This window comes from Zalophus californianus, chromosome 14 (assembly GCF_009762305.2).
Source record: "Zalophus californianus isolate mZalCal1 chromosome 14, mZalCal1.pri.v2, whole genome shotgun sequence".
In the NCBI taxonomy this organism is placed as follows: Eukaryota; Metazoa; Chordata; class Mammalia; order Carnivora; family Otariidae; genus Zalophus; species Zalophus californianus.
The window spans coordinates 23,145,259-23,169,551 of record NC_045608.1 but is presented as its reverse complement, the minus strand read 5'-3'; the positions used below and the strand labels follow the sequence as shown (position 1 = coordinate 23,169,551).

The 24,293-nt window shown below is 37.3% G+C and overlaps 1 protein-coding gene across 14 annotated transcripts in view; it reads right to left on the bottom strand.

The window, feature by feature from the left end:
* The window catches only part of MTMR3 (myotubularin related protein 3), a 136,133-nt gene that overhangs the window by 39,957 nt on the left and 71,883 nt on the right, over window positions 1-24,293 (bottom strand). For all 14 annotated transcript variants that reach the window (XM_027575169.2, XM_027575161.2, XM_027575160.2 and 11 more), the window contains 4 exons: window positions 15,438-15,487; window positions 10,471-10,555; window positions 2,396-2,485; window positions 1,886-2,002 (listed from right to left, as the gene is read on the bottom strand). In XM_027575169.2, the coding sequence (XP_027430970.2) occupies window positions 1,886-2,002; window positions 2,396-2,485; window positions 10,471-10,473 (210 nt within the window). In that variant the 5' untranslated portion in view covers window positions 10,474-10,555; window positions 15,438-15,487. The remainder of the gene's footprint in view (window positions 1-1,885; window positions 2,003-2,395; window positions 2,486-10,470; window positions 10,556-15,437; window positions 15,488-24,293) is intronic.

Below are 24,293 nucleotides of genomic sequence, written 5' to 3'. Positions count from 1 at the left end.
ACTTAATATTTACTAAATACCATGGCACCAGGAAAACATGCTAATTCCGAAGATACAAAGATGAATAACCAAAAAACTATAACACATCTCGCAAATGTTGTAAAGGCATGTTTGAGACACTGAAGAAGTCAGAGGCAGGGGTAACAAACTGCCAGGGAACGGAGAAAGGCTTCACAGAAGTTACCACCTAACCTGGGTTTTGACAGATGAAGAGAAATTCCCCAGGCAGGAGAGAAGAGAATTCAAAGGTGTGAGGTGTGGCTGAATACTTCAAAGAGGGTAGTTTTACTAATAATACAAAAGAGAGAAACTGACAGAAAAGCTGGCAGAGACCAAGGATCACACCACTTAGCCTGATACCAGGCTAAGTAATTTCACCTTAGAAGTAGTAAAGAAACACTGAAGGGCCTTAGGCTGGAAGATGACATGATCAAATCCATGCTTTCTCTCCAACAGACCCTATTCCCAAATAGATCTAAAAATAGCCTCAAATACCTGGCTCTAAGGCAGTAAGTCGAGAAATAGGGGACAATATGGGAAAATACGGTAACATGAAACTATATTATCCCCCATGCAATTTAATTACAATTTCAATAATTCCAATCATATAAACAATTTAAACAAAAGATTAAACTGGGCAATTCTAATTATTACTGTCCTTACTTCCACAGTGGCTGGGAGGCAATTTCTCGTTGCCAGGATTTTATAAGAGTTTTCATCCCGTTCCTTCCTATCATGACTATCCAATATCAAAGAACCCTCTGAACACTATACGTGCTATATGGTATGAATGCACAGCATGCCTCTTTCCTTGATCAATCCAATGTGTATTTTTAGCTGATGGACAGCAATAGCTATGATCATAGCCCAAATCTAGATGCCAGGAGGAATTCAGACCACAACGGCTCCTGGATATAAATATTTCCTACAAAGAATAATAATAAATAATACATAAATAATAAATGCCAATTACAAACAAAATGGCAGCATTTTGACAAATGAAAAAATTTGACAAAGGAGGTAACTTCTGGACCACTAAGTAAAATGAACTTCAGTGACAGATTTCAAAGAATCCCAAAATGAACCCCAAAAGACACAATGTGAAGTCTGAATGAAAGGACAGTCCTGAACTTTTATAAAACATCTTAATACATTTCTCAGTGCCAGAATAAAACTGAAGAAAGCCATAATACTAGCAAAGGAAAAAGGAAGAAGGCATTCATTTGGTGGAAGTACATGAACTTGCATTACCTTTGTGGTGAAAGGCACATTCACTGAAAACTACTAACGATCGCAGTGCACTGAAGAACCAGTTCACTGAGAATACCCTCATATAACTGAAAAGGTTAAATGCACTCTTAAGAACTGAGAGCCTCCCTTTTCTTCAGTAATACAGTCCATTATGCAAATAAACATTGTATTTAACATCCATGCTTATTCCACTAAGAAGCCATTAGCATTAACTTCATCCTATAATGAGAATCTGCATGGAGCTCAAAGTACATCTCATCATTTCACATTAAGGTCCCAGAAATTAACTCAACTGAGGCAGTTGGTAAGTACTAAAGATTGAAGAATAAAAGCCTATACAGCCTTTGTACCCTTATAAAGCTTAATGATACACCATTACCTAGTACAAATCGTTCGGTGTTACTAAACAATGGACAATTCAGCTGACAACTACATGTATCATTTTAAATCAAGCATAAGAGTTGCTTGTTAACCTAGTGTCCCCTGAGTGCTAAATTAAGTGAGAGAAAAGCAGAGCACACAATGTTTTCATATCCCACTGTGTATAACACTCCTCTCTTTAAGAACATTAACAAGTTTTTTTTACTTCCTTTCTCCATCTACTTTAGTGGGAAAACAGTTGATAATCACTTACATTAACAAGAGACTCCTTGAACTTGATGTGAAGTCTATAATTAGAAAGGGCAATGATGGCATCCTCAGCACGGCCCACATACTCTGTGCTTTCTCCATGAAGTTCAAGAAAAGGAACCTTCAAAATGGAAGAAGAAACCTTTCAGAGTTCTAAAGCAGTAAAAGCAAAGTCTTCAAGCACAGGCTGGACGAATGGATGAAAAAAACCTGTTACTCAAAATAAATAAATAAGGGACCCAAAGAGGATGATTTATATCCACATAATCCAAATATACCTAGTTATTCAAATTCTAGACTACTGAAGGAATGACAGAGATATGATCATCTCAAATAATGAATTCTCAGGAAATAAGTCTTTCTAAAAGAGATGTTTTCCAGCTTGCATTTCTACTATGTGTATGGTTTAGGGAAAAACAAAATTATACAGTGCATTACTTCAATCCATTAGTTCTGCTACACTGTTACTATGATGCTAAATACTTATTTTATAATCAAAATGGCCTGTCATTACCTGAAGATTGTCATCCTCCCGGATCAGCTGCTTCCTGGGAAAGATCTGATTGGCCTGGATGCACTCAAGGCTGTGCCGAGTCTCTTCATCCTGGAAAAACCCAAAACTTTTAAATAATTTCAAAGCTCTCAGTTGTCCATATTTTATTGTTCTGCCATGTCTAGTAGTGTGATCACAATTGAGAGTCCAGTTACCAAGGTGAATAGGCAGAAAGCTCAAGGAAAAAATATTCATCCCCAAAGTGTTCCAGCCAATATATTAGGTGTCTCTAGTCAGAGAATACATGGGTGCAAAAAAAAAAAAAAAAAAAAAAAAGTCTTGAGAGGTTAAGAACATTTTTACTAAGCACAAATAAGCTGTTAGTACATTACTTGTAAGACAAACCAAGAGTTTTTTCTCTGTAAGTTATGACCTTAAATTCTTATTTTTGAAAGCTATATCCTGAATTAAGAATGAAATGATGTGAGGTTTACAATTTGCTTAAAATTAATTGGAAGGGGGAGGGTAGGAAGGAAGTGAATGGGAAACAAATGAAACAGGATTATCCATGAGGGACAACTGGGAAAACTGGGAAAAGCAGTGGTTCACTAAACCATTGTGTCTACTTTGGTTAAAAGTGAAATTTCCATAACAGAAAGATTTCTTTAAAAATTTAAGTTTAGAAACTGAATCCCACTAAAAGTGAAAATGTATGAACCACTGTCCCCAGTTTAATCTGCCTTAAATTACAAAACCGATTTCTATTAAGACAATTTCAAAAAAAGCAATAAATTCTAATCTAAATGGCACTTGAATTGAACTAATTAGAATGTGTATAAGAAAGTAGTCTTTTATATTATGAATTTTTATGGTTTAGGAAGACAGGAAAAAAGCAATCTGTTGGACAGCCGAACTGTAAATTATTATAGAATCTGTTTTATACAGCGCATTTTACAAGAGCAAAAGCCGTATCATGTTCCCCTGACAGCACTAAGAATTATAACCACTAGTTAGTAGACAGTTCTACCTATATGTTCTGCTTAACACAATTCTAGCAATTCTTTAAATCTCCTCAAAGGAAAAAATAAATCCTACCTATAAATCCTAATTATAAAACCCACTTACGGTTTTACCTAATAGCAATCTTAATCATAAAACAGTAACACTACTAATGTGGCTCTCAAAGTGAGGTCTACAGATTCTGAGACCTTTCAGGGGCTCTATGTGGTAAGAAACACTTCCACATTAGTACAAAGACATTACCTGCCTTTTTTCACTGTATTGACATTTGTACTAACAGTACAAAAAGAATTAGTAGATAAAACTATTGGCACCTTAGTATAAGCAATGACACCAATTTCACTTAGGATGTCCTTGATAATAAAAATGATAAAATTTTATTAAATCTTGACCCTTCGGTAAGTCTTTTTTTATAAAGTAAATAACATGAAACACTTCTGCCACATACTGACAATATTACGGTTGTCTCAAGGCAAACCATCTGTGCAACTGTTTTAGTTACCAGCTGAACTAACCAGTTTTTTTTTTTCCATTAAATACCATTTTAAAAGAACTGACAGACTATAATTCAGACTTAAGCTCCAAATGACATCATTAATTACTAATGATAAAGCTTTCATGTGAAAATCTGAATCTTGGAAAACCCACCAACTGCTAAAATGAAGAACTTCACAGATTCCCAATACTTAAGCAGACTTTTCTGATGAAATCAGAGGCAATACTACCAAATGTAATTTATTTATACATATATATATGTATTTTTTAAAGATTTCATTTATTTGTCAGAGAGAGAGAAAGTGCACCTGAGCACAAGAAAGGGGAATGGCAGCAGAAGGAGGAGGAGGCTCCCACTGAGCAAGGAGCCCAATGCAGGATTCAATCCCAGGACTCTGGGATCATGACCCAAGCTGAAGGCAGACACTTAACCAACTGAGCCACCTAGGTGTCCCCCAAATGTGATTTTTGAAAGAAATTATAGGGGCGCCTGGGTGGGTCAGTCAGTTAAGCATCCAACTCTTGATCTCAGCTCAGGTCTTGATCTCGGGATGGTGAGTTCAAAGCCCTGACTTGGGCTCCATGCTGGGTGTTGAGCCTACTTAAGAAAATAAAAAATAATAAAAGAATAAAAGAAATGATACAGAGAAATATGTCTATATTTGGAATTTTGGCATTATTAATGAACATTTTCAAAATGACAAATGTGTAATGTTAAAAAATCATGCATGAATAAAAGATCCATTTAAAGTGCAAGATAGACCAACGGCTTTAAATGTAATAGAATATATTGGGGCGCCCAGATGGTGCAGTCAGTTAAGTGTCTGACTCTTGATTTCAGCTTAGGTTGTGATCTCAGAGTCAGGAGATCGAGCCCCATGTCCGACTCTGCACTCAGCGCAGAGTCCCCTTAGGACACTCTCTTCCTCTGCCATTGTCCCTCCCCCCATCTATAACAAATAAATCTTTAAAAAATATAACAGTAAATAGAGTAAGTTCACTGATATGGTTTCAGGTTTCACATTGCAACTAACCTTTAAAGAAATATTACTTGTCAAAAAAAAAAAAACACAAATATTCCTTGTTTTGGTATAACAGAAGAATATACACAATATTCTCCAGATAGAAAAACTATTATTCTTCTAACTACGTATCTGTGTGAGGCTGGATTTACTTCTTATTTTCAACATTTTTTTCAACAACATATTTTAACAAATTAAATGCAGAAGTAGATATAAGGATCTAGCTATCATCTATTAAGCAAAACATTAAAGAGATCTGTAAAAATATTAATAATGCCAGGGCGCCTGGGTGGCTCAGTTGGTTAAGCGACTGCCTTCGGCTCAGGTCATGATCCTGGAGTCCCGGGATCGAGTCCCACATCAGGCTCCCTGCTCAGCAGAGAGTCTGCTTCTCCTTCTCACCCTCCTCCCTCTCATGCTCTCTGTCTCTCATTCTCTCTCTCAAATAAATAAAAAAAATCTTTAAAAAAAAAAATATTAATAATGCCACTGGTTACACTATTTCTGGATGAGGAAAAAGTTATTTTCATCAAAAACGTTATGTTAACATTTAGTTGGTTTTTGTTATTTTATTTTTGAGATTTTAAGTGATCTCTATACCCAACATGGGGCTCAAACTCACAACCCCAAGATCAAGAATTGCACACTCTATCAAATGAGCCAGCCAGGCACCCCAGTTAGTTATCTTTAAACGAACATAAGAACATTTTAAAGACTTCCCAGATTTAATTTCTAATCAAGTATAGACAGACATACCCCCTCTGGGGTCCTCAGTAAGTTAGGAATGTAAGAAGGGATCTTCAAAGCAAAGAGTTGGAGAACTGTTGCTCTATCTACTGCACCACAACACTAATTCAAGTGGTCTCATTTGAAGTCACTTTCTCTCAAACCATTCTTCCAGAGCTAATCTGTGACAAGAAGAGCCATACAGGGATTGAATAACAATCCCTCACCCATCCACCACCATAAAATCAGGCTCTTGGCTACTAGATGACTGGGCCCATTCCATCCCCTCTAAGGATACACTTTATTTTGAGGAACAAGAATTTTACAACCCTTTTAAAGGTTTGATATTTAAAATATAGAAAGAAATTACTGACTTCAAGTTCTAACAATAAAACTATAACAACTTTATAAATGGTTCATGAAATCCAGAAAAAATTTATGAAACTTCAGTCATCATTAAATAAAGTTTTTTATATTTGAAAACAAATCATGTGTTAATAGAGTCGCACCCCTAGGGCTGTGAGGTATTCACCATGATGAATTAAGAAATTATGGCTGATAGGGGTGCCTGGGTGGCTCAGTCATTAAGCATCTGCCTTCGGCTCAGGTCATGATCCCAGGGTCCTGGGATGGAGCCCTGCATCAGGCTCCCTGCTCCACGGGAAGCCTGCTTTTCCCTCTCCCACTCCCCCTTCTTGTGTTCCCTCTCTTGCTGTCTCTGTCAAATAAATAAATAAAACCTTAAAAAAAAAAAGAAAAGAAAAGAAAGAAATTATGGCTGATAATTATAAAAGCAAAAGTATGAAAACTTATTTTCTTATAGCAAAAAAAAGTTTAATTAAGGCAGTACATTTTAGTAAGGTTGATATCATGTAGCTTAGAGCCTCTAAAAATATAATTACTTGGGGGTATACAAAGGTTTGTACAAAGGCTCCACTCCCATCAACACCAAAATAACTTGTTAGATGAAGAGATCTGTGTCAATATGTTCCATTTTATCCCTCTTCAGTCATTTCCTCCAAGGTCAATGACTGGGTGAAGGAATAACAAGGGATACAGTCATCTTTGAAAGGAACTCATTTTTCTCTAAGTGTTACCTTTTTTTTAGCTATTGACTCAAAGAACATTGAGTGTTTACACTTAAAACTAAGAAAAGATAAGAGGAATCTTGAATTTAGGAAGATTTTTCTCATAAAGCAATAGGGGAGAGGTAGGAAACACCATGAAGAGGAATGCTTTAAAAATTATTACATAAAAGGGGTGCCTGTGTGTATAAGTCGGTTAAGTGTTTGATTCTTGATTTTGGCTCAGGTTGTGATCTGGGGGGTCATGAGATCGAGCCCTGTGTGGGGCTCCGTGCTCAGCGCGGAGTCTGCTTGAGATTCTCTCCCTCTCCGTCTGCCCCTCCCCCAGCTCTAATAAAATCTTTAAAAAATTATTATATAAAAGTACACTGTAAACATGCCTCCTCACCATCACATTAACTTTTTAACTCACACAAATATATAGGCCTAAACTTTTATTCTCTTCAAGATCATTTTACAGAGACACTCATTTCTTCAAGTGATTATCGGACCTAGTTTTTTACTGACCTTTAAATAGCACAGAATTAAAATAACGTAGGCAAGCTAAAAACAAAACCAAAAATGAGAAGCCATTACACATCTATTCTTGCTGGCACATTCACTTAGGTGCTAATCCATGCCAATGTATATAACCAAAGTAGCCAGTGAAAACTGAAAATTGAATGAATCATTTTGAACATAAGAGAACAGAGAATTAAGTCAGCAAGGCAAGATCATGAAGTAATATTTTTTCATAGTCAAAATAAGTGCTCTTTTTAAAAGACTATCTCAATTCACGTTACCTATAAAGCTTTAGAGCTGATTTCCCCCTTGTACATAAATATGCGTTTAATCACCAAGGACTTAATTAACATTAGGACAAGTTACTGACATCCTAGAAGAATGGTATTTCAAAAAACATTACTTGGCTAACACATAAATTGAATTAACTGCCTAATTTATTATAGTTTTTAAGTTTCATGGGTAAAAAAGGTCAAACTTGAGATGGTTGATAGAGTAAGGAGCTGGAAGGAGACAAAAGGGAGGGAAGAAATAGACTAGAAAGTCTTGGCCTCATAAGAGGCTTGCAAAATTTCTCCCAGGCTACAAGTAGTAATTTATTAGTACTAGGGAGCATGTATTCCACATGGTCGATTTCCTGGTATTGCTGACAGACACCAGGCATTGTGGAATCTGGCACTTCTTAGCCTCTACCAGTTCCATAACGTCAGTGGAGCTACCTACAAAAATCTTGAAAAGGGATTAGTCACCACAGTTCCAGGCTAGTTTCTGCTATTGGCTTATGTAGGTAAGAGAGGTAATCCATGCTTAAGAGGGGAAATCAACATTACAAATAAATATTTAAAGAACACAGGAAGCAGAGACTGCCAACAAGTCAAAATGCCTATTAACTAAATTCATATACAATGTTCCAGGATTTAAAAAAAAAAAAAAAAAACAATGTTCCAGGATTTAAAAAAAAAAAAAAAAACTACTACTGAGAGTAAAATATGTGTAGGAATACTGGACAAAACGTAAAAATGAAAATAATTATCAGTCTCATTGTCAATTCCAGTCATTATTTTTTTTTCCAGTCATTTTTCTTAAGACTGGTATTGAAGGCCATCAAAAATACAAATTTCTCTTGATATAACGCTTGGGATTTATTTCAAAATAATCCAAGAGCTGATGGTGAGGGAGTCAGAAGAAACAAGTATGGCCACGAATTAATGATTACTGCAGTGGATTGATGCACATGATGGTTCATTGCACTATTCTCTTTATACAAGCTTGAGATTTTCCATAAAACATGAAAACATATTCTCTTAATGCTTAACCTCCCAAAAAAGACTTCAATCTCATTTAAGAATCTTTACAAGCATAAAGAGGATGTTATTCAAATTAGTACAGAGCTATACATTTTAAAAAAGAAAATTTGGGGCGCCTGGGTGGCTCAGTCAGTTAGGTGTCTGCCTTTGGCTCAGGTAATGATCCTAGGTCATGGGATCGAGCCCCACATCGGGCTTCTTGCTCAGCAGGAAGCCTGCTTCTCCCTCTCCCTGCCACTCGCCCTGCTTGTGCTTTCAAATAAATAAAATCTTAAAAAAAAAAATTTCAGTACTCCTAAATGCACTACACAAATAATGATTAAGCATATATGACCTAAATGCTGAAACAACCGAATACACCAATTAATTGATATGAATTATATCAATGGTTCAACAACTTTCAAAATGTTATACAGCTAGTAAAATGAACATTAGGAATCCAATGAATCAACACGGGAAAATGTTTAATTCCTTCAGTGAAATAAGCAAAATAGAAATTTAATTATGCTTTAATTCCAAATACATAAAAAATATACAGTAGAAAGGAATACAGGTAGGTAGAAAGGAACACAATCATGGGTTTTGGTAGCAGAATTATCAATGAGTATTTGTAAAAACTTGTTATAATGTTACTTTATGAGAAATTAAAAAAAAAAAAGACACATGGCCATACTGCTCCCCAACTACAGCACACAAAATCTTCCCCAGAGTGCACCAGAAGACTATCCACAGGGCACTAACAGAGACCCCAGCTGCACCAGGATGAGGACCGCACTGTTGCTAGCTACATGGTATACAATAAAGGACAACCCCTCAGTACAGAACAGAGCTGCTTTTATAAGGCTGTCATTTGTTATTCATTAGCACTGGCATACATACCATATAAATATTAGGCAAACACTTTTTCAATTCATTAAAAACTCTATGGGAAAACCAATAAAATAAACTGTAGTCTAGAGAAATATTAAAAGTTCATCAGTGTTTGGATATACAATCTAACAAAAAGTTGTTATACCCAGAAACTAAGAAAAAGCTGACCCAGCTTCAAAATGAAAGCAGTTACCTTTCTCCTCCTTTTAGTATGACATTTCTGCACAACTACTTTTTCTGTTGTGTTTTAGTTCGTTTTTAATTTTAAAAAGCATTTTCAACCCATGTCCCTAATGAAGCTTGAAATTAACATGGCCTTTTCAATTCCTTCTTTGTGCGCCAGCATGAAACAGAGTTTGGATCTAGGAGACATAACAAGGTAGAAGCAGAACAATATTACAGAGCGCCATTTCTTTTTTAAGCCTTGAAGCACTGTTTACATATGCTCAGGACTGAGACATGTGGTTGGCTCATTGCTCCATCTTCTCTGCTTGGACTGAGCCCTAAATGGCCTACAAGTCACTGAAATGTCCATTATACGCTCTTTTCAGTCAAAGATGTAGAGTCAAAGATGTAGGCAGGAGGTATGCAAAGCTGCTTCACCTTCTTTGGGATAAAAATACTGTCTTAAATACACAGAAAGGGGAAGGTAGAGATTTACTTCTATCCAGAAAGGTGAATTCATAAAGAGTATGTATATGACCATATCATAATTCTAAACAGACACACACACACACACACACGGTTTTCACTACATCTTGCTTCCTAGAAAAGGATTAAGAAACCTAGAATCCAAGAAACACAAATTTTAGTCTTGAGTCCATTTATTAGCTGACTGAAAAGTAAGAGACAATATCTAATTCATAGGATTAAATAGAAATAAACCATTCTAAAACACTAAAATGCTCCATTATTACTAAATAAATAATAAAAGAAAGGTAACAAGAAGAGAGTTCAGGAAAAGAAAAGTAAAATGATTTACAAAAACAAAAATGTACGGACCTATTAGTGTTCACTCAATTTCAGGATAGAGTTCAATTCCAATTTTCTTGTTATTTCTTTTTACTTACCATGACAGGAAACCCAGATTAGGAGGAGAAATCCCCTTCCCTTCTTCAGTGTCTGGCAAGGCTTTTCTTTCCTTTACACCTGGATCTTTAAAAAGAAAGAAAGAAAAAAAAAAAAAGGACAAAATTGGCAATTTTCTCCCTACTTGGCCATATTCTAATTAAAGAACTACACATACTTGGACCTGCAGACCTGACCAGAGTCACCTAAGAGCAAGTTAAATATCACCCAGCCAATTCCCACTAGTTAAATCCAAACTCCATAATGCCTTTGTGAAAATCCTCATGGTCCTATTTGAGCAAAAACGTAGCAAAGACTCATGTTCCTAAGGCTGACAGTAATATGAAAAATGTTATAAACTCTGGATGAAATAATAAAGATTAAAACCAATCTGCAAATGCAAAAACAATACTCTTATAATATTATAGGATGTTTCTGTGCTGATCTATATAATTCAAAATGGATCTCCCTATCTGTGAGAACCAAACTGGCTTAGTAAGCAAAATTTGAAAAAACTGTCTTATCGCCCCAATATGCTATGCTCATCTGAAAAGTCACATAATAAAAAGGACTGAAATACTGATACATGATACAATGTGAACGAACTAGGAGAACATTATACTAAGTGAAAAAAGTCAGGCAAAAAAAACCCATTATTACATGATACCATTTATATGAAATGTCCAGAACAGGTAAACCCATGAAGACAGAAAGCAGATTAGCGGTTGTCAGGGATTAGGTTGAAGAAGGAATAGGGAGTAACTGCTCACAGATACAGGGTATCTTTGTGGGGTGATAAAAATGTTCCGGAATTAGATAATAGTGGTTTTTAGCACAACATTATATACATTGTAAAAATCCCTGAGCTATAAACTTTAAAAGATAAGTTTCATATGATGTGAATTATAGCTCAATTTAAAAAAAAAAATGTAGTTGGGGTGTCTGGCTGGCTCAGTCAGTGGAGCGTGCAACTCTATCTCAGGGTTGTGGGTTTGAGCCCCACACTGGGTGTAAAGATTACTTAAAAACAAAATCTTAAAAAAAAATAAAAATAAAAGAATTTTTAAAAATGTAAAGAGTGTGCATATAATCAAACTCTTCATAAAACACTAAAAATAACCTTACAGCAAGAAAGTTATGGGACTAATCCAGCAGCAATAAGCATTCCAAGCATCTATAGTATGGTCTCTAAAGACTAATTCCCACTGCAACTTGGTAGAAGTGTCAATGTACTGTAATTTAAAAGGTTAACTTAAAAATACACATAAGCATTACTTGTATTAATTCTGAAGCATGTTTGTACACACACAGAAAAATGATACAGGAATTTTTATCAACAGTTACCCCTCTAAGAAAGAGAAGTGGAAGTGGGGACTTTTAGTGTTTTTTGTTTGTTTTTTAAGGATTTTATTTATTTGACAGAGAGAGACACAGCGAGAGAGGGAACACAAGCAGGGGGAGTGGGAGAAGGAGAAGCAGGCTTCCCACTGAGCAGGGAGCCCAATGCACGGCTCGATCCCAGGACCCTGGGATCATGACCTGAGCCAAAGGCAGATGCTTAATGATTAAGCCACCTAGGCGCCCTGGGGACTTTTAGATTTTATACTTTTAGAATTACTTTACATTTGTAATTAGGAAAATAAACTTTTACAAAGAAGTGTTTTAAAGAAGAAACTCAGAATAATACTACATAAAAGGTTTTCACTTAATCTAAGGCACAGTGTGAAGATAATGACCTCAATCAAAAAAAAAAACAATAAGAAATGAAGGGGCACCAGGGTAGCTCAGTAGGTTAGCACTGAACTCTTGATTTCTCCTCCAGTCGACCTCAGGGTCCTGGGATCAAGCCCTGCGTTGGGCTCTGCACTGAACAAGAAGTCTGCTTGAGGATTCTCTCCCTCTCCCTCTGCTCCTCACTCCACTCCCACACTCTCTCTAAAATAAAAAAAAAATAAAAAAATAAAAAAACCAAGAGGTGTAGAACAATGGTTCTATAGGCAGATGAGATGCGAGTTCTGAGTCTGCCATATTATGAACTCTATGACCTTGAGAGGAAGTCATACTAACCTCTCCAAGCCTGTTTCTTCATCTATAAATAAAAATTAACAATTGCATGAAAGACTTGTGAGGGCTAAAGGATAATGCATATGGTATGCTTAATATAGTTACTGACATAGAAATAAGCACCTTTTAAATCATCAAGATAGTCCATTACATACAAAGAACTTAGACAGGATAGTTCCCACCAAGGTCCTATTTTTTAACACACACACACACACACACACACGTACGTGTGTCCATACACAGTTACTTATCTCTGAACCTTTTATGTATTTATTTGAGAGAGGGAGAAAGAGAGCATAAGTGGAGAGAGGAGCAGAGGGAGAGGGAGAAGGAGACTTACTGATGAGCAGGGAGCCTGACGAGGGGCTTGATCCCAGGACCCTGAGGTCATGACCTGAGCTGAAGGCATTTAACCAACTGAGCTACCCAGGTGCCCCTATTTCAGAACCATTTAATTGAGAGTTGTGGTGGTGCTTGGTGGCAGTCAGTTAAGCATCTGACTCGGTTTCAGCTCAGGTCATGATCTCAGAGTCGTGAGACTGAGCTCTGCCTTGGGCTCCACGCTCAGCATGGAGTCTGCTTAAGACTCTTTTTCCCTCTCCCTCTGCCCCTCTCACCCTTCTCTCTCTCTCTCTCTCTCAAATAAATAAATCTTTTTAAAAAATGAGAGCTGTATAAACCATGCCTCTGTACACCTTATTACTTTAGTATATACTTCCTAAGAACAAAATAATCTCTTAATCACAGGAAACCTGCTTCTTCCTCTGCCTCTCTGTGTCGCTCATGAATAAACAAATTTTTTTTTTTTTAAGATTTTATTTATTTATTTGACAGAGACAGCGAGAGAGGGAACACAAGCAGGGGGAGTGGGAGAGGGAGAAGCAGGCCTCCTGCTGAGCAGAGAGCCCAATGTGGGGCTCAATCCCAAGACCATGACCAGAGCCGAAGGCAGACACCCAACAATTGAGCCACCCAGGCACCCCTAAATAAATAAATTTTTTAAATCTTAAAAAAAAAAAAGTAACACTTTAATTCACTGTTTTGCAAATAGAGGTCTTGGATGACTCATCTCAAGTCAATACTGATTCTAAAATTAAAAATCAGTGAACACTTACATTATTATGCCAATGTAAAAATTAAACTACAGAGCCAAGTAATACATTAGTGTTACATTTCCTTCTTTAAAGAAGGAAGGTCTAATTTAAATTTAAAGGTCTAATATGGACCCACCAGGCCAAATGAAGGATAAGATTCTTATTCTAAGCATTAAAGTCAAATGACTGCTCTTTTCTTAATATATGCATGAGAATTTGACAGCTAGGATCTGCAGGCTTCTCTGGGCTCCATCATCAGTACCACCCCATAGATGCAACTTCTGAGAAGTCTTTACAAAAGTAAAATATCATTTAATCTTCCTAGTGAACATGGTATCTCATCTTTCAGGCACCTATAAAGCAGAAATTATCCAATTTCTTTCTCAAGAACTAAAACTTACACTCACAAACAATAACTCAACCAAGTAAGATACTGAGCAACTCAGACTATAAGGTCATAGAATATACATATCATATAAATCCTTCATTATACAGAAAGAAGGAAAAAAACAGTACCCTGAATCAAGATTATAACTAATCCCTACTAAATTCAATTAAAAGTTAGATGATAATTTTCTAAATTAAACAGATGGCACAAAATCTATTCTCCCTTATTCTTACCAACACCCACACCCACCAAAAACAAAAATCCTACTTAAAATCAAATTATAGTGAGAAGTCCTATATCCCAGGACTCTGGAAATGTCTCTGTGAATTAAAAATTCAAATATGAACATAGTTTTTGCCTTCAAAGTGTTCATAATCTTGTGGGGACAACAAACAGTTAACTAACAAGGCAGAATGTGAAAAGAGATGCAGAAATAGAACTCCATGAGGATGCAAAAGACAGAAATGGATTCTGGTCTGGGCACTCAGGGAAGGCTTTATGGAACAACTAAGTTTTCTAATAGTTGAGCCAGTCAGGGTCTGAGCTACTGAGACAGAGGAAACAGGAATGGCACAAGCAAAGAACAAGACCAAAAAAAAAAAAAAAAGCATACTGGAGAGTGAGTACTCGAGGGAAAATAAGTCAATGTGACTACAGCAAAAGGTGCCCTAGGTGTATGGGGGAAATGTTTAAAGCCCACTTGTCAAGAGCCTAAAATGCCATGGTAATGAGCTTGATCCTTATTCTGGAGGCAATGTCAAGCTAAAGGTTGCAGAACAAGGTATTGATGTGGATCTAAAAAGTTAAAACTAAAGCAACAACTTCTCAATAAAATTAGATTATAATTTCCTAAATTAAACCAATGGCAGACAAGAGGCAGTAATGAAGACTGAAATAGTCATGGATACACACAAGTCTATTAAAAGAAGAATTGGGATTAATAACCACATTGGGGACAGGATTAAATTTTTTAGATCTTTTCTACTTAAATGTCACATTAGTACCACTAAGTCTAGTAATGAGGCATTTTTATACAGATATGTAACAAGTTAAGAAAACTCAAAATAAGGTGATTAACATTACATAATAAAATAAAATAAAATAAAAGAATCAAGTTTCAATTTAAAGAATTCCATGTTAAGAATTGTCTATTCTAAACAAAATATTAGGGCTACAACTCATTTAATTTCAACTTAAATACAAGTTTCCCAAGTATAGCAAATTATATATGGAAAAAATAATCTGCCTTGACCCTAGTGGGAAAAAAAAATCATATTTAGAGATTTGACATTAAAATGAACATATAAAAGCTCATCTAAATAACTGTGTACATGGACAAACAGACCCCCCCACAATTAATCTGTAAATTAATTTCTGCTGCTCAAAACAGCACAAAGTGGGGGGAAGGGTATGACAAACTTACCAAGTGAAGTTCGTCCCAAGAAGTTTCTCTATTAGGTTTCACAAGTCAATCTGCAAAAGAAAAACCAGTAGTTTTACAAATATCCTAAGAATAAAGTTAAACCACTTAGATCTCCCCACAAGACTTTTCTCTGTAAGTTAGAATGCTGTGACAATATATTATTTTTAAATTGTTATAATGTTGACTAGTCAACAGATTTTAGAATGTTTAATTGCCCAAAATGAGCCCAATCAGGCGTCATCATGCTTTTAGAAACTACAGAACTATATAGACAGAACTTTCCAAGAACCTACACATACTCTATTTCAGGGTTTTTCCTCAATCATCATTTCTGATGGTTTCTCAGCTAAACCTCTGCCACTACATGCACCAGTACTTTAAAAAATGAAGATCAGAGATCTAGACTTACTCTTGGGGCTTTTTTTAAAGATTTATTTGTCAGAGAGGCACAGAAAGGAGAGAGAGCACAAGCAGGGGGAGCAGCAGGCACAGGGAGAAGCAGGCTCCCCACTGAGCAAGGAGCCCGATCGATGCAGGACTCGATTCCAGGACCCTGGGATCAGGACCTGAGCCGAAGGCAGACGCTTAACCAACTGAGCCAAGGGATCTTTCATGTGTAAGAAAAAAATCAGGGTGGAAGGAGTATGATCTAAACACAAATAATTCTTGTCACAACTCGGTAACAATCTGACCTTTACAGAGATAAAATACATTATCGACTTTTTTTTTTAAAGATTTGAGAGAGCATGCACACACACATGTGTGAGCAAGTGGGGGGGGGGGCAGAGGGAGAGAGAAAGGGAGAATCTCAAGCAGACTCCCCACTGAGCACCAACTAAGCCACCCAGGCGCCCCATGACCTGATTCCTTTGTAATGATTTCTCTCAGTAGTTGCAGACAACTCATTCTTTTGGGCTGTTACATGACATGAAATCACATAAATAAACAAAACTGTATAAAACACTAAAATCCTAAAATTAAGGAATCAGTCGACATAGCACATTACATCCATAACTTCCAGAAAAAAAATCTTAACTGAGTAAGAACCATAAAAAGGAGGCTAAATATGCAACGATACAGTGTTTTTGTTTTGTTGTTTTGTTTTTTTTTTAATTTTATTTATTTGACAGAGAGAGAGACAGCGAGCGAGGGAACACAAGTATGGGGAGTGGGAGAGCGAGAAGCAGGCTTCCCGCTGAGCATGGAGACCGATGTGGGGCTTGATTCCAGGACCTGGGATCATGATCTGAGCCGAAGGCAGATGCTTAACGACTGAGCCACCCACGCACTCCCGATAAAGTGTTTTAAACCATTTTACAAGTAGAATTTTTGTCTCCCGTAACTTTTAATTTAAATTTTGTAACTTAGAGGCCATATTAACCACATACTATATGGAAAACAAAGCTATTCATAATTTACAACTTGAAATACAAACCAAATTAAGTATCGAGTCTTATTGTTTTAAAAGGTACAACACAATACAGAAGAAAAGCTGGAGGTCTGTAAATCTGCAGGACCTTTTCTTGCTAGAGTGTAATTTTGGTTAAGCACCTGAATACTGAAATACACATTACAGTTTTTTCCTTTTTAGTTATGTCAGTAGGTACATTATACTATGATTTTTTTTAAAGATTTTATTTGAGAGAGAGCAAGCATGAGCAGAGGGAAGAGGCAGAGGGAGAGGGAGAAGCAGGTTCCCCACTGAGCAGGGAGCCCAATACAGACCTCGACCCCAGGACCCTGGGATCATGACCTGAGCCAAAGGCAGACGCTTAACCGACTGAGCCACCCAAGTACCCACTACCTATGATTTTTACTTTAGGATAATAAAGAATCATTTGTTAAAAAGAAGAGATGCTCGGTCTCTTTGTCTTTGACTTAAAAAAAAAAAAAAAACCAGATGAAATAATGTATGTGAAGACACATTTCACTTAAAAAGTATTACAAACAAGAAATGATGAAACATAGCTCAAGTGTCAGAGTACTACAATGTCCAATGACATGCATGTGCTCAGAGTTCAGATGAGGGACAGTGCAGGGAAGCTTCACAACAGATGAAGAATTTCAACTGGGTTTTATAGAATGGGTGGGATCTAAATAAAGAAAAAAAAAGGACAGGGATAATTCAAGAGAGAATGGCTATTAATACCACAGAAGAAAACATGACATTTTTGAGAAGTAGAGGTCAGAATATCAAGAGAGAGTTCAAGAAGAGAAGACTAGAAAGGCAGGACACAACTGTGGGCCTTCAACGCCAGGCTAAGGAGTCAGATTTAATTCAATGGCATGAAATCAAGAGCTTTATACGCAGGAAAATAATAACACAAAAGTGGTGGTGTTAAACAGCAGCAAGCAGCAAGTAGAATGGTCTGGAGGGGAAAACTGACTTAGGCTGTTCCTCGACTAGTAGTTCAGATATGAACTGCTAACAGCCTATCTCAACTGTAGTGAAAATGCAGAGGAAGACATCAAAGTGAATAAAAGCATTAATTTCCTGAGCTTAGTAACTGATTAGAAATGGGGGGGAAAAAGAGGCAGAGCAAGTTGTCAAAGATAACTCCAAAATGTTAAGGCCTGCGGTGAGTGGAAAAAGGACAGTATCATTAAGAAATGAAAGGTGGGATGCCTAGCTGGCTCAGTCAGAAAAGCATGCAACTCTTGATCTCGGGGTCATGAGTTTGAGCCCCACACTGGGTATAGAGATTACTTAAAAATAAATAAAAAGAAAAGCAAAAAAAATGAAAGGTAGTTCCAAGGAAGCAATGTTAAGTAGATGTATATCCAGCAGGTGGAGGATGGAAGGATTAAATTCAAGAGACAGTTCAAGTCTAGGGGTAAAAATGAATTGATTTAATTCAAGGTGCTAAATTTAATTCAAGGAAATCACTGTATCCACTATAAAAATCATTTGACATGTTTTAAATTACTTGATAACTTACTCTGTCAAACATATGAGAAGTCCGTCAATACAGAAATGTTTGTGTAAAGTTTCCACAGGGTGTAAAGTTCCAAGAGACAGACCAAACAACAGGCAGTTTCAACAAAAAGGTTCAGGCAGGTCTGCTTCAATGCTGGCAATGACTCTTCTTCCCAATAACCACAATTAAACAACTACTTGGTTGGAAACAAGTATGTCATTTTGTGAAACACTGCCAACAACAACAACAAAAAAAACTGCCCATGCCTCTTAGGACTATTTCCCAGATAAAGGCCACGCAGAGGTGAATCTGAAAGCAGCTCTCTGGTGCCATAAGCTACCTGCCAATGACAGCAGCAGATATTCCATGATACAGTCATGTATACACATATGTCAAAGAGTAACAGCAGTTAGGTTTGGGTGACTCTGAATATATACTGAATATATTTAAAGAAGTACCACATCAGGGCGCCTGGGTGGCTCAGTCAGTTAAGCATCTGCCTTTGGCTCAGGTCATGATCGCAGGGTCCAGGGATCGAGCCCCGCATTGGGCTCCCTGCTCAGGTGGGAGTCTGCTTATCCCTCCCTCTCTCTCTCTCTCCCTCTGTCCCTCTCCTGCTCCCTAATTTTTTTTTTTTAAAAAGGGGGGAAAGGAAGGAAGGACCAACCATATCAGCTTCAAAAGGGCAAAGAGGCATACCAATTTGGGTCATTTATATAATAAAAGAATTCAAACTACAAAAACTAATCAGATTGAATCAATTAATGAGGAAAACTACGAGACTCAGGCCAGGCATCTTAAAATATTGGGTCGGGGAGAGTAAGCACAGGGAGCTAAAGCAGCACTTTTTTGGCTAGTGTACATTTTAACTTTAAAAAAACAATGGACTGTTTTATATAGTCCTGTCTCACTTTCAAATGCAGGGTAATTAAGAATTGACAACTTTAAGGCGGCAACACTGAATAATTTTAAAGGAATCCTTTATTTTCACTGTATGTAAAAGAAATGCTTTTTCTTTTCTTTTTTTTTTTTTTTAAAGATTTTATTTATTTATTTGACAGAGAGACACAGCGAAAAAGGGAACACAAGCAAGAGGGGTGGGACAGGGGGAAGCAGGCTTCCGGCTGAGCAGGGAGCCCGATGCGGGGCTCAATCCCAGGACCCCGGGATAATGACCTGAGCCGAAGGCAGACGCTTAACCAACTGAGCCACCCAGGCGCCCCAAGAAATGCTTTTTCTTACACATGCACTGCATATTAAGAAACAGATACAGGGGTGCCTGGGTGGCTCAGTCAAGTGTCTGCCTTCAGCTTGGGTCATGGTCCCAGGGGTCGAGCCCCACATCGGGTTTCCCGCTCAGCGGGAGGCCTGCTTCTCCCTCTCCCCCTGCTTGCGTTCCCTCTCTGTGTCTGTCTCTGTCAATTAAATAAATAAAATCTTTAAAAAGAAAAGAAAAGAAACAGATACAGAGGAAAATTTGAGTGTGGAAGCAATATAAAATAATTCAGAGATGTTAAATTTTAAGTGGCTTTCCAACTGCCACTACTTTAGGCAAGTTTTTACAGTTTCTTCATGTTTCCTTATTTATGCCTAGTAACTTTTCAGGTATCTGATGGATGATATGACCTTCCCAAACTAGGACTCTGTGGCATGCTGGGTGGGATTATTCCACGGTGGGAAGATGATTTAATCACCAGCACTTACCAGCTGAGTAAAACTACTATGGCTTGGTCTCATTCCTTGAATAGAAGCCCAAACCTCAGGTTTTCTAAAACCTTTGCTGCTGAAGTCAACTATAAATAAAAATAGAAACAAAGAGTTCAAAAAGCATGACTTCATTCACCTACCATGACAAGTTCATTTGTCACCTACCAAGACAAATATCTGGGAGTGGGACGGCAATTCTAGGCACTGGGGATGATGCAGCAATGAACAAAACAAAGTTCCTATCCTTAAGGGAGCTGTAATTCTTATGTCAACTGTAATATTCTCACATGGCTGAATGCCCTCAGTATGACTTTTCTCCCCTACCTATTAGGTCCATGCTTTGAAAAAGATAAAAGGAAAAGTAAATATAAAATTGAGTCAGTGACCTCGTTCAGTGAAATCTCTAAACAAGATGAGAGAGAAAGAGAGAGGGACTGACTCTACATGTCTTTTCTACTTCTTTTGGAAACATTAAGCAATGTCTGTGAGTTTTGAGGGATCCAGATGCAAATTCACGATCCGTGTACATTCCTCTGCCAGCTGCAGAGCACAGATAAGCAGCTAACATATTATAATTTCCTAACCAAGACCAACCATCTTCTCCTTGAAAAAACAAAAACCGAGCAAGTTGCCAGAAACTGCCACTTAAACTCCATGTTATAATCACATTTCTGTATCAAAGAGCCTTTAACTGGTAGTAAGTCTCATGAACCAGCAACACTTAATGTTCAAAATAACAAAAAAATCTCTGCCTCGATAGATAACCACCAAAAATCAATCCTATATCATCTGTGACTACACTAGTGCTACAGAGTGCGGTTCATTCTATATTCTACATACATATGTATGTGTATGTATGTATATACATGGGGGTGGGGTGGGTTAAATGTGGGGTAAGTTCTGAATATATTCCACAAAGGAGGCTCTGCGATACACAGAATTCCCAACAGTTGGGTTAGTGATCAATACTGAAAATCATTTGCTGTCATTTAAATGGCTGAAACACTGAAGCTGCTTTTCTAAAAGTGGACCCCAAATGTCAAAAATTAAAAGCAAAGTAATTATGCTCTAGCATTTTTAGACATCAAAATTCAGTTGCATTTCAGATGAATGTTATTGCTTTTCCCATCTCAAGTAGGTAAAAGGAAGCCCCAATCATGTTCTCAGAAAAGATTAACTGTGATCAAACCAATTTTAGCAAACTTGACTTGTACCTTTTCTTAAAAAACATTTTATTTATTTGGCGGGGGGAGAGCACGAGTGGGGGCAGGGGCAGAGAAGAACAGGGAGCGGGAGAAGCAGACTCCCCGCTGAGCAGGGAGCCCCATGCAGGGCTCAATCCCAAAACCCTGGGATCATGACCTGAGCCAAAGGCAGATGCCCAACCAACTGAGCCACCTGGGCGCCCCTGATTTATACCTTTGAAAATCATTTAATGTACAAGTATTTTCCTTTTAAACTTAATCCTTATACAACAGGGTAGGAAAGGAAGGGGGACCATAAACCCTACATGATGTCTTGGTGAAGATATTTTCTAATGGTGACCAGAAAAGATTAAAACCACAGATCACAGCGGCACGTGGGTGGCTCAGTCGGCTGAGTGACTGAATCTAGGTTTCAGCTCAGGTCATGATTTCATGGGTCGGAGATCAAGCCCCACTTTGGCTCACTGCTCAGTGGGAGTCGGCTTGAAGTTTGCTCTCTCTGCCCTGTCCCCAACTCTCATGCATGGCGCTCTATCTCTAAAATAAATAATCTTGGGCGCCTGGGTGGCTCAGTCGTTAAGCGTCTGCCTTCAGCTCAGGTCATGATCCCAGGGTCCTGGGATCGAGTCCCACATCGGGCTCCCTGCTCAGCGGGAAGCCTGCTTCTCCCTCTCCCACTCCCCCAGCTTGTGTTCCTGCTCTCGCTGTCTCTGTCAAATAAATAAATAAAATCTTAAAAAAAAAAATAAAAATAAATAATAAAATAAATAATCTTAAAAAAACACACACTGATCACATACAATCTTCTAAAAAGGGTAAAAATTAAATAATTTTAAGAATGCAAAGATTTTTTTAGTGTTCTGACTTGCTCTTTATAATCACTTCTATAACAACACATTCACTTCATACTACTCAGATACATTATTTATAGGACTGCAAAGAATTTCTATGTGTAATTTGTAATGTAATTTTCTGACTCCATGTCCTCCATGAGAAATCACATGGTAGGCATTATTTTATTACTGAAATTAAGAATTTAATTTTATAATTAGGCAGCATTTAAGTTCATCATCTTAAATGAAACATTCCCTATCTCCTAAGAAAGAAAAAACCCTTATAATTTAACAGAAAACAGAAGAAATACTTAAGTCTTGGATGTTAAGAGAATAGAAAATCCAGGTATTCAAATCACTAGAAATTAACTGTATTTTTAAAGCCAAGCGGATCATTTTATCTAAGTGCCAGAGGTAGTTCAATATTTATAATCACATGGAAAGATCTGAAAGACTAGCTGCCATGTCGGAAAAATGTTTCCTGACTTTTGTTTCTTTGACTAGTTCTGAGGTCTACCCTTGAGAATTTAACATAAGGCAAATTCCTGCACACTCATATTAATGTCCTGCTACTTGCTCCCAGTTAACCTCTGATAGAGAGGAAGGAAGTTAACTTTGTTTCCCCCTGCACCTCTCCTTTCTTCTCCCCTACCTTGCCCCAAATCAGAGCTCTCACTGGCATTGCATAGGTCAATGTTCTATTTAAAAGAAAGAAAAACATTCCTGATTTCTGATCTATAGTAACATGAGATTGCAGACTCTGTCCCTGCTTCCCACTGTCCGAAGAATAAAATTTTAACCACATTTTTTGGGACAAAACATCTAAATGACCAATCCCTATGAAGACAAGCAGTTTTATAATACGGTCTCAAAAAGTTTTAAAAGCTTAAATTATGAATTCCTATTTCTTATGTACTCAACAGAAAAAGAAAATTAATCAAATGAGATAGGTAGCAAAAACCAAAAATGCAATTAAAAAAAAGGGCAACTAAAAAACTAGGCAAAATTCAACACACCAATGTCATTTTGAAACCTGCAGATTTACACGGCTTATTCTAATATGCTTTCCTGCAGGACCCTGCCCTAAAGAAACAAAAATACAATCTCCAAACCCCACCCTTTTTATACCAAGCCTCCCCACTCACAGCTGCATAAGAGGTTTCTTTTCTAGAAAGACAAACAACTTAATTTGAAGGTCAGTTTACCATGGGAACTCAACAGTGTGCCCATGTATAAATGAGCATGATTTTCCTGTTTTGCCTAAGTACTTGAGATGTTTTAATGCCAATTCTAGGAAAATTGTAAGTAAACTACACTCTTCAAAAAAATGCCTATCAGTATTTCAAACCCAGCTAATCCGCATATTGCTTACTAGTATATTAACATTATATTTAGAAATGTTAATATTCTTCTCCCAGTCTGTAAGTAGACTGTCCAAAGTTCTGGTTCCCTTCACTCAGTTTTATGCAGAGTAATGGGCATCAAAATGGACAAGGAGCAAGGGGCGCCTGGATAGCTCAGTTAAACAACTGCCTTGATCTCAGGGTCCTGGGACCAAGCCCCATGTCGGGCTCCCTGCTCAGTGGGGAGTCAGCTTCTCTCTCTCCTCCCCCCTGCTCATGCACTCACTCTCTTACATGCTTGCTCTCTAATAAAGAAAATCTTTAAAAAAAAAAAAAATGGACAAGGAACAGAAAGCTGAATGAAAATGCAAATCCATCTTTTAGGCATACAACTTAATGAAGAAACAGATTTAAATTTTAGCTGCTGTATTCACAATTAAAAACTGTCCAACTCCAGCTAGCCAACAGGTACACCCAAGAGAAGAGAGACAAAATTCAAGTTATAAAGGCTATATGCAATGAAAAGAATCCACTCTTCTACTGGCCTAGTTAAAATTAATATTCTGGCAATTAGGTAGGGGGCTACTCATATTTTTGAAAGCAAGCCAATAAAAACCCAAATAACCTCCAGTAACCACACACTACAACGCAGGCTCTGTTTTAAATGGCGAGCTCAAACACCTACTCTTTCAAAGTGGTTCTCAATTACTAAATAGCCAAAAGACCAGAAATTGTCTTGACCAGAACACCATCTTCTTAAGACCATCCTTTTTAAGACAATTAAACAGAACCCAAGAAAAAGACCCACCTTTTTAAACTAGTAACATTTATCTCATGTAAACAGAGAGCA